General features: G+C 43.9%; 1 protein-coding gene across 1 annotated transcript; it reads right to left on the bottom strand.

Moving 5' to 3' along the window:
* Positions 1-1172: 1172 nt before the first annotated feature.
* Positions 1173-3586, bottom strand: LOC144500663 (protein HEXIM1-like). Its single transcript, XM_078223961.1, has one exon. It carries the CDS (start codon positions 3524-3526, stop codon positions 2633-2635), a length of 894 nt encoding a protein of 297 aa, XP_078080087.1. The 5' UTR covers positions 3527-3586; the 3' UTR covers positions 1173-2632.
* Between the last annotated feature and the right edge of the window lie 14686 nt (positions 3587-18272).

Genomic DNA, 18272 nt, shown 5'->3' with positions numbered 1-18272 from the left:
GAATTTCACAGTAACTTCATAGCAGTGTTAATGTAAGCATTACTTGTGACAAATAAACAAACTTTTATTTTAACTGCTTGGAGGGAATACCGGAATGAAAGTATCAGCACAATTATTCACATTAGGGATGAGTGAAAATATAGCTCAATTACTCCATTGAATAGCCCACAATATTGGATTTAGATACTAACAAAAAAAACCTTAAATCAGTACCTGCCTCATACATTGAGACACTAGTCACTAATCTGCAGCCTAGTTAAGATTCAATGACTTTATTTCTTAAAAGGTAGGATTGCAGTTATTCAAAGTAGTGCCAATAGCATATCTTAACTGTCAAACACAACCTATTCAAAACTACATTACATAAAATGGAGGTCAATTCTTATATTTTGGCCACGGAATTAAAATGTGATTAGCAGCCATACCTTTGATATAAAAAGATTTCCTTTATAAATAGTAAACACTTCCATAATTTGCTCAACATCCACTTTTCTAATGAGTTTATTTCTTTATTAGAAGAGAACTTTGTTACCTTCTACATTTATCAGAGCCCACTGTTGTGCCCTTCTCACTATTTCAGATGTCAAATCAAAGTCTAAAAATGTTAGTTTGAGACAAGTTAAATTCCATGCAATGTACTGAAGCAAAAATCTAATACGTTTGATCTCAGCACTTTTTCCCCCCCTCAGCCACGGCATCAGTGTAACTGCAACTGGTTTAAGGTGGGTCAAACTGGAGTAACTTTCTTGCCCTCTTTTTAGGTCAAACCAAATAAACAAACTCAGATTAAGTCAGGACAAAGTAAAAGGGGCAGCTCCCCAAAAGGAGGGGGAACAGCCCGAACAGAAATCAAAGTACAAGCAACAAGACCAGTCAAATAGGACCATTCAGGGAGATGCATTTTAAGAGTTTGATTTTGGATAGGGATGTGGATATATTCAAGGTCATTGTTGCGTCACAGCATTTCTGCCCCTCAATTAAAGCAGACTGATGAAACTTCTTCCTACTGCTGATCTATATTTTCCAAAGCTTTATCCCATTCTAGACCAAGATCAATTCTGAAGTGGGATCATTTGAATTCCCCCCAAATTTAAAACTTCAGTCGCCATGAGCAGGTGTCTTTTGAAGGTCTCAGGTGACCCCGAATTCTAAATTATAACACAAAGCATTACTTCACCAGGAATGCCAAGTTTATTCTCCACTTTCATAGAAAGGTACAAGATATTGTTTTACTTTAAAGACCTACTAAACTTTATTCTTTAAGTTGTATATAGCTCCATTGAAAAAGGCACATTCCAGAATTTAATCCCAAAAATCTTAGGCCTCCAATTTTATTAACAAAGTCAGATCTTTAATAAAAGAGTTACCATTGTTCTTAATTAAGCATTTTAAACAAAAGAAAGTAGATTCATTTGCCAGCTTCCATCATAGAAAATGTATTAAGATGCCAAACAGTAGATACACAAGAGGCATCTGCACAATCTCATTAAAAGCCAAGTGGTTTGAAGTCATTTGCAGGTAAGCATACAATCGACATTGGAATTTGATTCGACCAACTGGCTGCGTTGATGCTCTGACCAAATGGCACGGTAGAATTCTAGAAAACATGATTCAAAACCATCAACTGGAACAGTTGATTCAGGCCAAGAGGGAAAAATAATGACCTGAAAAGACTGACAGCCTTGTGTGTAAATGGAGAGGGGGAAGAAAACATGCATTAAAAAGCCATCATTTATAATGGCGAGAATCATACTCCCCTGGGTATTGCAGAATGGACATCAGTTCATTCAGCAACAAGTTGGTAAGCAAATTGATGGGCAACTCGTTTAAAATAAGGCAATGGCATCCTCAACCTAAAACACTGTTTGGAGACCCAATTCTTAAAAATACTGTAGAGAGAACTCTTGCCCATGGCTTCGATGGAGTTCAAGAATGTGCAGAAAGAGCAGGATGGCCTGGGTTGGGGGGGGGGGGAATCACTTGTATAAAACACAAGTCAAAATTTACTTGGATATCCCTGCAAAGTCATGATGTGGAGATGCCGGCGTTGGACTGGGGTAAACACAGTAAGTCCAACAACACCAGGTTAAAGTCCAACAGGTTTATTTGGTAGCAAATGCCACTAGCTTTTGGAGTGCTGCCCCTTTGTCAGGTGGAGTGGAAGATGTGCTCACAAACAGGGCATACCGAGACACAAACTCAATTTACAGAATAATGATTGGAATGCTAATACATTGTCTGTACATTTAAGACATGATTAGCTGTATTAGCATTGATTAGCATTCCAATCATTATTCTGTAAATTGAGTTTGTCTCTGTATGCCCTGTTTGTGAGCACATTTCCCACTCCACCTGACGAAGGGGCAGCGCTCTGAAAGCTAGTGGCATTTGCTACCAAATAAACCTGTTGGACTTTAACCTGGTGTTGTTAAGACGTGTTTATCCCTGCAAAGGCAGAGGTTAAAAAAAAAGCCAAGTAGTGGAGAAAGTGCATGGCCAACTTAAACCAAAAATAAAGAGGGATTTCAAATATATAACACAAGTTCCAAAACAAAAAAGGTAGAATCTGTACAGAATAAAAATATTTACAGGTTTGTACACACATTTATATATAATATATACTCTTGACAGCTCAATCAGCACTGTCTGACAGTCTGGGGCCTGTTTTGTACAGTTCATTCTCTCTCAGCAGCTGGAGGTTTTGGGCTCTCAGCCGCTCCATCTCCCTCTCCAGCTCCTTCAGCTTGTCCTCGGCCACCTCCCCGCTCTTGGGGAGCGGCAGGCGGCCCCGCAGGCGGTTGTTCTCGTCCTCCAGGCGGGACAGGCACTTCTCCAGCTCCAGGTACTCGCGGATCAGCTCCTGCTTGCTCATGTTGTGCAGGCTCTCGGCGTGGTAGCGCTCGTAGGTCTCGGAGAAGTCGCGCTGCAGGAACTCGCCGCCGCCGTGGCCGCCCATGCCGTCGCTGCCGCTGTCCTGCTGCTCCTCCTCGTCCAGCAGCAGCAGCTCCTCCTCGTCGTCGTCGTCGCTGGGGTCGGCGGGGCGGGCGGCGCGCCGGGGAGGGCAGAGGCGGCCGCCGCCCCCTCCTCCTGGCGCCGCTGCCCCTCCTCCTCCTCCGGCCGCCGCCGCAGCCCCCGGGCCGGTGTTGAGGTCGGGCTCCTCCTGGTTGTGCTCCTCCATCAGGAACTGGGTGGTGTTGTAAGGAGCCACCGTGAAGCCCTTGGCGAACATCTCGGCGCGGGTCTTGGCCGCCCGCACGCTCTCCCGCTCGTCCAGCGCCTTCTTCTCCTCCCAGGACAGCTTGAAGTAGGGCCGCCAGCGACGCTTCTTTTTGGACGGCCGCCGCCGGTGCCGCCGCTTCTTGTCCCCGCCTCCCACCGCTGTTGTTGCTGCTACGCAGCCTCCCACCACTGGGGGAGCCGCCGCCGCCACCGCGTCGTCAGCCTGTCGTTGCTGAGGGGGAGCACTCGGCGGCGGCTGCAACCCGTCCGGGCTCCTCTCCGCCGCGGATATCTGCGGCTCACTCATCCTCCACTCCCCGGGTCAAGCTTATTTGTGTTCCCTTTCCCCCCCTCCTCAACTGGAGTCTCACTTGACCAGGACCCACCCGCCTCCTTCACTCTCCTCCCACCACAACCTCCTCTCAACTGCGGTTCGACCCCCCGAGTTGGCCTTTATATAGACACCGTAAGCCAGCCACTGCGCATGTCCCCATCGCCGTGGGCGGGCGCTCACGGGATCTGTAGTTCCCCCTCGCACTCCCCGCGCCATCCACCGGCTCAAAGACTACAAGCCCCACAAACCACCGCGGGGCAAAGCGCCCACCGCCACCCATTCCAGCCCGCTCACGGGCCACGGCAAGCCCCGCCTCCCTCTCCCTGCCGATTGGTCGCCTAGCCCAGCGCCGGAAAGGGTGTCCGAACATCCCCGGTCTCTGATTGGCTTGTCCCGCTGTCAACCCTCAGGTGGGGTGCCCGGGACTGCTTCTTCAAGCCTTCGGGTTTGAATCGAGGAGCGATAATCCTTGCGCCGGTGCTGAGGCGACTGTGCCACCTTCCTTGCGGAGGGAGGCAACGATAAGGAACGAAAGTCAAAGTGTGATTGCCACGTTAGTGATGCACCCTGTTTATGGAATTCATCAGCATTAATAATAATATTATCTCATCAGTAGTGGTAGTCCTTACTTTGTTTCGAATATCTATTACATAGCTATACGTGTGATGATTGCACCCCTATCTGAAGAGTACGTTGATCCAAATTGTCAGGTAGCCGCTGTGAACAGTGTGAAGCGTTTGTTGGGGGCCCAGGTTATTGGCGGTTAATCTCCGAGCGATAGATTTCTTTGATTATTAGCCCCTCGCCCCCAGTAAACAAAGCTGCAAAGTGAGAATGTTCGCGCAGCGGTCGCCGCACTGTGCGGGACTTTGTGTTGCAGGCGGAAGGACACCGATGTTGGAAACGTGTCTGAGGGGCGAAGCGATCGATCGGCTTTAAACCGTCAGAATGTTTTCAAAAAAACAAAAATCACCGCCGTGCAATAATAATGCTGCAGGGAGACGGCTACAACACAAAATGGAGGATCCCTAGTGTCAAAAAACCCCACCTCACTTGGCCCAGCAGTTCCACTCAGACCACGTTGTGTCCTGGTCTTGGTTCCCGGACTCGGAGCGCTTTGGACGGGCGGGTGGACGACGCGAGCGGCGGGCCTCTCACAGGCCTAGTGACATCTCGGCCTCGGCGCACAGACCACAGTTCCCCACAGCTTCTTAATTACAGCCTTCTTTCCCCAAAATTATTGGTCAAGCAATTGTAATTCACAGCACGGCTACATTCAAGTTTCTTCACATTCTCTCTTCCCCCCCGCGCCCCCATCTACCCCTCAAAAGCGATGTTCCAATACCTAGTTAAACGAGGGGAGGGTTATCAGAATTTAATCCAGATATCCAAATGATTTCCTAAATCCAGAAATCGGCTTTCCTTCCTGTTATTATGTTTCTAACTTTCTTAGTTTATTTATTAGTGTCACAAGTAGGCTTACATTAACACTGCAGTGAAGTTACTGTGAAAATCTCCTGGTCCCCACACTTCGGCACCTGTTCGGGTACACTGAGGGAGAATTTAGCATAGCCATTGCACCTAACCAGCACGTCCTTTGGGAGGAAACCAACGCAGACACAGAAAGAACGTGTAGACGCTGCACAGTGACCCAAGCCAAGAATAGAACCCGGGTCTCTGGTATTGTGAGGCAACAGTGCTAACTACTGTGCCACCCCTAGTTTGCATTCACCATTTTAGAATCATAGAATCCCTACAGTTCAGCAGGAAGCCATTCAGCCGATCAAGCCTGCATCCACAACAATCCCACCCAGGTCCTATCCCTATAACCCCACCTATTTACCCCGCTAATCCTCCTGACACTAAGGGACAATTTGGCATAACTAATCAACCTAACCTGAATATCTTTGGTAAAGCCTCACTGCTGTGTGATTCAAATGGCATTCACAGCAAGATGCAGTCTATCATCACAGCTGTGTATTTAGAAAATAAATGTGCAATCATCAAATTGAGAGGCTTTGGTTGAAAATCACTGCAAGTTCATTAATCTCACCTAATTTTATGCCTTTAAATTAGTTATTCAACTTCACTTGCTGTATTGCAAACTAGAGATGTCGTCTGTCAAAAACAGTTTAAATACATAGAATCTTAGAATCCTACAGTGCAGAAAGAGGCCATTTGGCCCATCAAGTCTGCACCAACCACAATCCCACCCAGGCCCTATCCACATATTCCTACATATTTACCCACTAACCCCTCTAACCTATGCATCCCGGGACACTAAGGCAATTTAGAATGGCCAATCAACCTAGCCCGCACATCTTTGGACTGGGGTCGACATTTTCTCCTGCATCCAAAAACAATGAATTAGGAGTGTTTCACAAGATTGACTGTAATATGTTTGTAACTGAATAAGCTACAGCTAGCGGGACATGACAGGAAAGAAGATGATACAACACTATGTCTACGATAGTATATTTTCCATACAGAGAATGCCAAGCAGTTAAGTATATTTTTCAAGACTGCAAAACTATTGTGGGGGGGTGGACAATGAGTTAGATGTTACTATCTCACAGTTTGTGAGTATGACCGAACCCCAGGAGTGTATAATCTAAACATGAACACAGTCTAAGAGATGTTATTCTTTCAGTACATAGTTATTTGTTCGTTTAAATGGGGCATTAGAATGCATCATCCATTGTAGTTAACATTTCATTTGACACTGTATTGATCAACACAGATTGGCCTTATAGATTTATGGCATGACAGTAAAAACACCTGGACAATGTAAATGACAATATAAGTTTTCACATTCTCACAAATTTCACACAGCAAAATTATTATATATTTTTTATTGCTTTGTTTATTGCCCATCCCAATATATGAACATATTTTATAAAAATAGAGTTCAATACTTTTCCCACATAATTTAAATTCTTTCCCTTGGTATCTATTGGAATGACTCTAAGTAGGAGAACTCCCTCATGCCAAATTAGATAGTTTTGTGCTGCAGGTACAAAGCCAGAGAGGATAGAGAAAACTTTCATTAGGTTAGACTGGATTTAAATCCAAGGTCTACAGGTGAATGATTATGTGTAACTCACCCCTACCACCCAGTTCCCCTGCTGCAAATGCTTTAAAAAAAAATTCTGAGAAGAAGCAAGTATTTTAAATATGAACAGGTTCAGTATTTAACTAAATCCTTACGCATCCTACATGTAAGGCTTAATGCCGTCCAAGTGGCAAGCGGTCTGAAAAAGAGAACTTGCTGAACAGAGCCCCAATGAGAAGAGCAAGAAAAGAAAACGATTGACGTTCTCAGAATTTGATTATTGTCAATGAAGAATATCAAAATGAGTAACCTCAGCCTACCTGTGTATTTACATTTGTGGAGAGGAATGCGATAAGGGACAGAATTGTAGAACTGCACCATGTGTCCTTTAGGAAGAGATGGCCAGCTTTTTGGAGCTTGCACAAAGGAACATACAAGGTGTTAATTTGAAGTCCAGCTAACTTCGGGGACCAGCAAGAGGAACCAATTCAAGTCACAATAATAACTGGTCACAAATACATTAACAAATACATCCTGCAATGTTGTGTATGGTTAATGGTAAGTTAAAAATTATTATTTTTTAAAGGGTTTAGATGTCTTGTCACGACAATGTAATTTAACAAAAATGTAATTCTTTCCTGGGATGTGGGCATTTCTGGCACAGCCAACATTTGTTCCCCAACCCTAACTGCCCTTGAACTGAAAGCCTTGTTCGATCATCTCAGAAGGCTATTAAGAGTCAACCACATTGTTGTGGGACTAGAGTCACATAAAGAACAAAGAACAGTACAGCACAGGAACAGGTCCTTTGGCCCACAAAGTCTGTGCCTACTCCGATCCCTCTCTAATATTTTCTTGCCTCTATGTGGTCCATATCCCCCTATTCCCTGCCAATTCATGTGTCTATCCAGATACCTCTTGAACGTTGTTATAGAATCTGCTTCCACCACTTCCTCCGGCAGCATGTTCCAGGCATTCAGCACCCTCTGTGTGAACAACTTGCACCTTACATCTCTTTTAAACTTTTCCCCCTCTCACTTTCAACCAATGCCCCTGAGTAATTGACCCTTCAACCTTGGGAAAAAGGACTCTGACTATCCACTCTATCCAAGCTTGGCATAATCTTGTAAACCTCCATCAGGTCCCCCCTCATCCTTTGATGTTCCAATGAAAACAATCCAAGTTTGTTCAACCTTTCTTCATAGTCCATATCCTACAAACCAGGCAACATCCAAACCTCCAGTTAGAAAAGTACCCTTCCACTGCTACTCTCTGCTTTCTGTGCCCAAGCCAGTTATGTATCCATTTTACCAGCTCACCTTGGATCCCATATGACTTCACCTTCTCTATCAGCCTGCCATGAGAAACCTTATTGAAGATGTTACTAAAGTCCATGTATACAACATCCACTGCCCTGCCCTGGTCAATTTTTCTTGTCACTTCCTCAAAGAACTCAAGTTTGTGAGTGAGACACAACCTCCCCTTCACAAAACCATGTTGCCTATCATTAATAAGCCTATTCTCTTCCAGATGTGAGTACATCCTGTCCCTAAGAATCTTCTCCAATAATTTCCCCACCACTGACGTAAGGTTCACAGGTCTGTAATTTCCCAGATTGTCTCTTCTGCCTTTCTTAAACAGAGGAACAATGTTAGCTACTCTCCAATCCTCTGGCACTTCGTCCATGGCTAAAGAGGTTACAAAGATTTTGGCCAAGGCCTCATCAATTTCTTCCCTCGCCTCTCTCAGTATTCTGGGATAGACCCCATCTGGCCCTGGGGATTTGTCCACCTTAATGTTTTTCAAACCCTCAATACCTCCTCCCTTTTTATCTCAACATGTCAGAGAATGTCAACATCCTCCTTTCTACACACCTCATCCACCACATCTTTCTCTTTTGTGAATACTGATGCAAAGTACTCATTAAGGACCTTTCTTTTAGGGCAATCCAAATAAACTAAACTCATTAAGGACCTCACCCACCTCATTTGGCTCCACACACAAATTCCCACCACTGTCTTTGAGTGGACCCAACCTTTCCTTAGCTACCCTCTTCCTCCTTATGTATGCATAAAAAGCCTTGGGCGGCACGGTAGCACAGTGGTTAGCACTGCTGCTTCACAGCTCCAGGGTCCCAGGTTCGATTCCCGGCTCGGGTCACTGTCTGTGTGGAGTTTGCACATTCTCCTCGTGTCTGCGTGGGTTTCCTCCGGGTGCTCCGGTTTCCTCCCACAGTCCAAAGATGTGCGGGTGAGGTTGATTGGCCAGGTTAGAAATTGCCCCTTAGAGTCCTGGGATGTGTAGATTAGCGGGTAAATGTGTGGGGGTAGGGCCTGGGTGGGATTGTGGTCGGTGCAGACTCGATGGGCCGAATGGCCTCCTTCTGCACTGTAGGGTTTCTATGATTTCTATGATTCTTCTATGATTCTTAATCCTGCCTCCCAAGGACATTTCATGGCCCCTATTAGGCCTCGCTTAAGCTCTTTCCTGCTCTCTTTGTATTCCCCAAGAGCCTTATCCTTTTTCAATTTCCTGAAATTTATGCATGCCTCCTTCTTTTTCACTAAGCTCACAATCTCTCTTGTCATCCAAGGTTCCCAAATCATGCCATCTTTATCCTTCATTTTTACCGGGACATGCATGTCCTGAATTGTTAACAACTGACTTTTAAAAGACTTCCACATATCGGATATGGATTTATTCTCAAGCAGCCGCCCCCAGTTTACATTCCCTAACTCCTGCCTAATACTGTCGTAGTTAGCCTTCGCCCAGTTTAGCACTTTCACTCTGGGACTACTTCTTTTCCACAAGTATTTTGAAACTTATGGAATTGTGATCTCTGTTCCCAAAATGGTCCCCCACTGACTCATCAATCACCTGTCCGGGCTCGTTTCCCAGAACCAGGTCGAAGATAGCCCCTTCCTGAGTTAGACTATCTACATATTGCCTCAAGAAGCACTCTTGGACACACTGAACAAACTCTGCCCCATCCAAGCCCCTGGCATTAAAGGAATCCCAGTTTATGTTGGGGAAGTTAAAATTGCCCATCACAACAACTCTGTTGTTATTACATCTTCGCATAATCTGCTGACATATCAGTTCCTCCGCTTCACGCAGCTGTTGGGAGGTCTGTAGTATAACCCCAACAGTGTGATTGCATCACTCCTGTTCCTGAGTCCTACCCATATGGCCTCACTGAGATGATCCCACTAAGATGTCCTCCCTCTGTATAGCTGTGACATTCTCCCTAATCAGTAAAGCAACAACCCCACCTCTTTTGTCACCCTCTCTGTCTCGCCTGAAACATCTAAATCCTGGAATGCTAAGCTACCAGTCCTACCCTTCTTTCATCCAAGTCTCCGTAATTGCCACAACGTCACAGTTCCATGTAGTAATCCTAGCTTCAAGTTCATCTGCCTTACCTGCCATACTCCTTGCATTAAAGCAAATACACCTCAGACCATCTGTCCTGTTGTGTTTTGTACATGATGTGGAGATGCCGGCGTTGGACTGGGGTAAACACAGTAAGAAGTTTAACAACACCAGGTTAAAGTCCAACAGGTTTATTTGGTAGCAAAAGCCACACCTTTTGTGTGGCTTTTGCTACCAAATAAACCTGTTGGACTTTAACCTGGTGTTGTTAAACTTCTTACTGTGTTTTGTACACCCAGTGTTTTATTTCTCTTAGCCTTATTGGACCCATTCGGTGAGTTCTCCACAGTCTCTGTGGCCCTTTTTTGATTTTTGTCTTTGGTTTTTCTGCCTTCCACTTTACCCCTTATTGCCTTTTGTTTCTGTCCCCACTTTACTTCTGACTTCCTGCATCGTTTTCCATCCTCCTGTCACATTAGTTTAAACCCTCCCCAACAGCACTAGCCAACACTCCCCCAGGGACATTGGTTCCAGTCCTGCCCAGATGCAGACCATTCAGACATGTGGGGCAGACTAGGTAAGGATGGCAGATTGTTTTCCCTGAAGGGCACTGGTGAACCAGATAGGTTTCCGTAACATCGGATAATAGTTGTAATGGTCATGAATGAGACTAGCTTAATATTCCCAAATTTTATTCACGAATTGAAATTTCTACAGCTGGCAGGAATTTGAAGCCATCCCTCCATAGTATTAACATCAGCTTCTAGTTTGCTAGTCTAGCAACAACATTCCCACTATGCCACCATCTCACCAGACCATCAACTAAACATCTCAATTTCCTTGATGCCAAGCTCTGTGCAAATCCACACAGAGTGTCAAAACTTTTCTTCATTGAGCAAACTAACTGTGATACCCAGAAGCCTAATCACACTTCTTCAGCTGTTAGGCATGGCAGTTAATGAGTCTTTGAAAATTATTGACAGGAAGCTGTTGCAAAGCTGGTCATCTGTAGACCTAACATGTTTTCAGAACAGGAGCAGACTGAGAAAAATCACCCTAACTGGAGGCCCCACACCTGGCACTTGGGGGGCCACATACTCAATTATCTTGAAATATTCATAATGATTAAATCATAGAAAAAGTGGCGAATACAGATTCATAGGATTTTTAATCTATTGAATGATTAGAGAAATTAAAAGGAGGAGCAATTCTTAAATTGTTCCAATTAGCGGTCAAACATTAATAATGACGTTCCTTTACTTTGGACCTAATATGAGCTTGTGATCACAATCTTAAACAGCTTTCATGTGTTTTACTGTTGTGGGAATTTTTATTGTAGCCATTATGATAACTTGCAGGTTATATGCTATAAATTTTATTTTAAAAATATTAATAAAGCATTCCTATTGTACAAATTAAGTTGGAAGATATATCTTATGCTGTGTAATGGATAACATTATCAGAGCAATTGATTATTGGTTGAATAAGCAAAACTGAGGTTTTATTGAGTATGAGTGTTTCAATGCATTTTTACATTTGTTTTGCAATTGTGTCTTTATTTTCATGGAAATTATAAATTGGTGGCTTTGATTTTTTTTATTTACCTGTGTGCCACTTTCAATTTTATGGTTCACTTTTTTTAAATACAGGATGTATTGGAAGGCAGAGGGGAAGCTGTTTGTTGGAGTCATATGACAATACTGAAGTGGGAGATGATATCATTGGTAGTGCTGGGAGAATATTCCATGGGGTGCTCGCGGTGGGGTAGTCTAGTGGGAGGAAGGGGGAACGGGGGAGCGGACAGATCTGTGTGTAGTGACGAGGGTGTTAGATCTCAGACTGGTGTGGTTGGTATTCTGGATGTGGGAATACTGGGAATGGAGTGTTGGAAACATGGAAGTCCTGGTTAGAACTGATGTAATTTGTGAGGATATATTGAGAAAACAAAACATATAGATGGTGGAAATTTAAGAATGGGGGTGGATGTAATACTGGGAGAGAACAAAGGTATAAACAGTGAGTATTATGGAATCTTGGAGTACAGGTTATGGTTTGTGGCCTGGAAGTGATTAGATCTTTATGCTGAGGATTAGGCTCTGCTAGATTTGGAGAAGGGCACGCTAGTTTTCCAATGATTGAGAGAAGTGTGCTTTATGACAATTGGGGGGAATGAGTGGTGTAGTTCACATGGTGAGGAGGATGGTGCGAGGGTCACAAGTAGACTTACATTAACACTGCAATGAAGTTACTGTGAAAATTCCCTAGAAGCCACGCTCCAGCGCCTGTTTGGGTATACTGAGGGAGAATTTAGCATGGCCAATGCACCCAACCAACATGTCTTTTAGACTGTGGGAGGAAACCGGAGCACCCGGAGGAAATCCACGCAGACACGGGAAGAACATGCAGACTCCGCACAGACAGTGACCCAAGCCAGGAATCAAACCCGGGTCCCTGGCACTCTGAGGCAGCAGTGCTAAGCACTGTGCCACAGAGAGGGTCTTGCATTTCACGTGTAGAACTATTGGTGGCCCTGGCATTTGATACTTATCAGTGGCTGTGTGCTGGTTGTATTTTTTTTGGGAGGGGGCGGAGTATATCAAGTTCAGAAGCTATTTCAGTTATTTGAAGCACAAACTGCATTTATGTTGCAAATTGCTCATTGCATGCCAGCAATTACTGCATACACACAAAATGATTTAAATTTTAAAAATTGTTCCTGGCTCTGTGCCAGTAAAATTGTTGCTGGGCAGCCAACTCCCACCACTGAGAAAAGCACTATAGCCACATTTCAGGCTGTAGGATCGAGCGTTATGTCCTTTAAAGTGTTTACCACCTCAAAAAACCTAAAAGCAATTTGCAGATCATATCTGGGAACTTGGTTATTTTCAGGTCCACAAAGAAACAGAAGCATGCAGAAAGGCCCAGAGTGGTAACTGGATAAGGTCATCCTGGAGACTTGGGAGCGTTGAGCCTTAGTTTTCCACAGACTGTTAGCACTGTGGAAAGTGATATCATCCAGTTTGTAACAGTGTTAACATATGAAAATTGAGAAGAATTAGGAAGTGGAGTTTGGCAGTACTGAAGGAGTTTTAACCTGTAATTTAGGATTAAAGTGTGGTTGCACTGGGTAGCGTGAGGTTATGGGAGAGAGAATTGGTAGTTGTTGGATCTGGATGCACCTTAAAGGACATGATGATGCTGAATGTATTAATAAGGGGTATGGGCCTGGGAGGGAAGTCTTGAGTTCTTGTGGAGTGGTTTTGAGTTGAGATGCTTGGCTTGGGGTGTGATGTTCGGATTTGGAAGCGAGATGAGGTCGAGGCCTGAGTGCGGATGGATCAGAAAGACATTCCCTCCCTGAAACCTGACCCACCTGTTAGTCATACCCCTTCTCTTGCACTCTATAATGTTAACCTCTTCTATCTCCACAATCCCTCCTCCCTGACTTCTCTCTATTACCCTTTCCTCCCCCTCCCATTAATCTCCTCATAATTTACAGCTCAATTTTATACTCCCTAATTCTCCACCACTCTCATCACATTCCCTTATTATTTCCCCCTCTGTCCCATGGTTCACAAATGTCCAGTCGTGGCCCTGAACTGTGCAGACATTTTCTTTCGCTCTATCTGTATACAGGGAGATGGTGATGTAGTGTTACTGTCACTAGAATAGTAATCCAGAGACCCAGGCTAATGCTCTGGCGACATAGCTTTAAATCCCATCATGGTCGTGGGTGGAATTTAAACTTAATTAATAAATCTGGAATGAAAAGCTGGTCTCAGTAATAGTAACTATGAAATTGTCGCCAGAAAATGCTGGAAAAAGTCGGCAGGTCTGGCAGCATCTGTGTAGAGAAACAGGTCTGAAGAAGAGTCATACTGACTCAAAAGGTTTCTTTCTTCACAGATGCTGCCAGAGCTGCTGAGTTTTCGCAGCATTATCTGTTTTAATTTTAGATTTCCAGCAACCACAGTATTTTGTTTTTATGAAACTTGTTGATTGTCATAAAAACCCTTTTGATTCACTGATGTCCTATATTTAGGGAAGGAAATCTGCCTAATGTGACTCCAGACCCACAGCCCTCTGAAATGGTCAACAAACCACTCAAATTAAGGACAATCAGGGATGAGCAACAAATGCTGGTTTGCAAGTGATGCCCACATACTATGAAAGAATATGGCCAGGATTCTCCCAAAAAAAACCTAAATGCCCAACGGGAGAATGTCCCACCTATTTTTTTGGGGGTACTTAGTTGAATGAATCTCCCTGCATTCTGCATCACAGAGTGCTTCATAAAGATTCACGCTGGAAAGTGGGAGGTGGGACCTCATCCCGCCCAAGAGGCCGGCAGCATAGTGTTGAGCAGGCTGCTGCACATGCGCCAATCTGTCCGTGGGGAGATTAATGCGTGCACACTCGTCGCCCCATCACCAGCCTCCCAATCGGCGGCTTCCCAATTCTATACCTGACCACCGCCCCCCGCCTTCCCCAGTGGGCAGTGCCAGGGTGCTCCTTGGGCAGTTCCAGGCTGCCAGGATGGCACTGCGAGGCTGGCTCTGCCCAGGGGGCACCCCCCTGCCCCCGACCTCCCAGGGGGCATCAATGGCCTCTGTCCCCACCACGGGGTGAGCACGCCTGTTCCCTGTTGGTGGGAAGCAGTTGTAAACCCTACTGGTGGGAACCTCTCCCAGCACTGCCATCCCAGGTCCGCTAATCATATAGAAATAGCGATTTCCATATGGTAATCGTCGACACGGGGCTGATTACGTGGAAGAAAAGGGCCTGGGAGACTCATGATCAGCTGGATGCCGGCCGCGCGTCCTTTTAGAGGCACCCTATTGATGTCTCTCGGCCCGCTGCACTATTCGAACAGCGCAGCAGGCTGCGAGTATCCTGACCTACAGATTTTTTAAGTTGCCAATACTGTTCATGTGCTTCAAGAGCTTTATAAAACTTTGCTTTGATTCAATGTGCATGAAAGGTATGTGAAAGATATATGGAGCTGAATAATAAATTTTTGCTCTACTCCAACCTTATCTTCAAATAATTCTTTTGCCATTTTCTCATTTCCCACCTATCACTGCAGGCAAGAAAAATAAATCCATTCTCAAAGAAGCTATCCTTTTCCTTTTAAACAAGAGAATTACAGATGTCTAACTGTAGGTAAAACCTAATCAATTAATTGTAGATGAGGAACATTTTCAATATTAAACTTGCCTGAAGTAAAACTTTGAAAATTCAAGCTCTGGTTTATTTTGGGAAAAGTTAGGAAATTCTCAAAACCATCCAACACAAGGAGAGGAAGCATTCTGTTTCAACTCAAAGAAAACTATTGGGATGGTTGCTGGGAAATTATACAACTGGTTTATGGAGGAGGTAATCAGTATCTTCCAACTGTTTTGGGAAAATATTTTGTTGAAACTTAACTAACTGAATGTTGTTTCTTTTGGAACTAACATTACTTGAGAGTCCCCAACATATTAAACAGGCATTAAAACCATCAACCTCTTAGTTTAAAATTTCCCTTCCCCACCCTTACCCTTGCCCTGTCTTCAAGCACCCACATACCACCACCACTGCCACAGTTTTAAAGACTAGCCTTCCAAAAGCAGAGGGTTTTGGCCCTGTTCTTTGAGACAAGATTTTGGCCCCTTATCCCCTCTAGATAAGATTTCATTCCTATCTCTTCTCCAGCTGGCTACAGTTCCTATTTCAACCCACCCACTGACTGGCAGTCTCTTTCCCTCAGCTGCTCGCTGCCTGCAGTTGCCTCACAAGAGGCAACTGCCTTCCTTCAAGTCCCTTAAAAATGTAAATGAGGAGCCTAACACGTCTTTTTAGGCTCTCTTGCTGAAATTAGCCGGCAACTTGGATTCTTCAGCAGCCACTAATATAAAAAAGAGTTTTTAAACTTATAATAGTATTCTTGTGGGATCAAGAAGGGTAGAATTGCTATGACGCAGGGTCATCTAGACTCGAAACGTTGGCTCTATTTTCTCCCCACAAATGCTGGCAGACCTGCTGAGATTTTCCAGCATTTTCTATTTTTGTTGTAGAAGTGCTATTCCTGGCACCACAGCCATGGCCCAAGCCTAGGCCCATTTTTTAAAAATTCAACTCTTATTTGAGGGCTGTTTCTGGCAAATAAGGCAACCAGAATTTCAAAGCAGCAGACAGGAGACTTCATTTACCACTAGCAGATCACTCATTAGTTAGAGGAGACTCAAGGCCCAATTTTCCTCTGACCTCAGGCTTCCCAGATTGGACACATGTTGAGCTGGTTTTCATTGCAATCTTTGGGACTCCAACGTCAGAACCAAGTGGGGTCCTAAATCCGCATTTGGCAGAAGCATAGCCTGGTGGCACAACTTTTCCAGTAGTGGCGTCCTAACTGCCCAGAGGGCTAACAGCTCTTGTGTCTTGGCATGACCCCAGCTGGAGAGGTGGAGGCTACTAAGACAGGTTGGTTACCACGAGAGTGCCTCAAACTGGCAACACTCTCAAAGGTATTTATTTAGCTGTATTAAAAATTATGAGGGGTGAAGCTATTATCAGAGAGATGGGGAGGGTACATTGTTTGGGCTGCTAGTGCAGTCTTTTCTTCCTGCAGCCCGCTCTTTGGGGCATGGAGCCTCGAGCTCCATTGGGTCCCCAAATCAGCTACAGGGAGGCTGCTCCATTGAGATGGTGGCGTCTGCATGCAGTGGAGTCCTCAAAACCTCTCTTAATTGGGGACTTAATCATCCTAATTGATATCCCTCCTCCATGAACTAGATAGCCATTCTCCCACAGTGCAGGGACCTGTGCTGTCATAGCACTCCCTTCTTTTCCTGGCACCCTCTCCTTCAAGCCTACCACAGAAAATACAGCCCATTGTGTTTGCATCATCTTTGGGTGCGAAACTGGGTGCAAATGAAATCCCACCTGATGAATTTATAATTATGTTAGCCAAACATTTAAATAGAAAGATCTGTGCAACTTTTATAAAAGCAAAATACTGCGGATTTTGGAATCTGAAACAAAAACAGAAAATGCTAGAAAATCTCAGTAGGTCTGACAGCATCTCTCTCTTGCAGATGCTGTCAGACCTGCTGAGATTTTCCAGCATTTTCTGTTTTTGTGTAAACTTTCCTGTTTGGAACAAGAGGATCTCACATGTGTAGGTAGACCTTGGGTAGTTCCAGTTCCTCATTGTACTTTGAGTTTCATTCAGTTTACAATCTGCAATTTTTTTCATGTGTGAATTAAACTATTTTCAGATGTGATAATTCACAGTTTGCAAACTAAACAGGATGAGTTCAACAAGTGAAATAGTTCATTTCCAAAAAGGTGTGATGGTTGATGAAAAATCCCAAATGAAATTATGATGTGACTTCCGCACAGATTTATTGTTGCAGCAGTTGTGTGCATTGACCTAAATCACCAGTTGAAATAATCTATACAATCTGAATAATTGCCATTTAGTAGAATACAACCCACACTGTTCAATAATAATACTGACAACATGACAAGACGATAGTTTTCCTTTAGTTAAGAAGAAAACACCTCAGAGTACAATTAAGTTAAGGGAGACATCATAGTAATGAAAAATCTTTTAACTGAAAAATGATTTGGGAGAAATAACATACATTTCAAATGATTAATCCTTAGAATCCTTAATTTTATTCCAGACTCAATATAATCAGAACGTTTGAATTACACTCAAAGGAGTAACTTGCAGAAAATAAGTGGAAGATTTCAACATTTTGATCTGGCTTTTAGCGCCTGTAGATCTCATAGTAGATGCTGCATTTCAAGCTGCAGAACGCAATCTTTTAAACTGGCTTGAGGAATTTTTTTTCCGGTGGGTTTAATGTGAACATAAAACCCGTTTCACATAATGTAAGTTAGTCAGTTAAGCTCAATTGCCATGCTTGTGTGGGCTGGTTGCGGATCAGTAGCTTGTGACGTCACACCAACTGTTCATGAAAGTTTCCTTTGCTTTTCTCAACAATAATAAAAACACTATCAGTGCAATAATCAGAATATTCGGTCCCTTCCTGTGAAATATGATTAGTTTTATCTGTGTTCCTGACTCATTCTCAACTTTGTCAGACTTATGAGTAGAAAGTAATTTTACCAAGATTCACTGATCACTCCTCAGGTGCCTTCCATTGAAAAGGGAAGTATTACTTTTGAAAGTTGTGTTTCACAGTTTGTATAAACTCCTATATCCTCTTTCATTTGTTGTCTAATTGTGTTCATCCTCTTTATGATCAGTTTACTTTCATTTATTTCTCATCTAACCTCTCATTT

Source organism: Mustelus asterias, chromosome 11 (genome assembly GCF_964213995.1).
Source record: "Mustelus asterias chromosome 11, sMusAst1.hap1.1, whole genome shotgun sequence".
NCBI lineage: Eukaryota > Metazoa > Chordata > Chondrichthyes > Carcharhiniformes > Triakidae > Mustelus > Mustelus asterias.
Note: the sequence above shows the minus strand (reverse complement) of the source record. Positions and strands in the feature narration are given on the sequence as shown.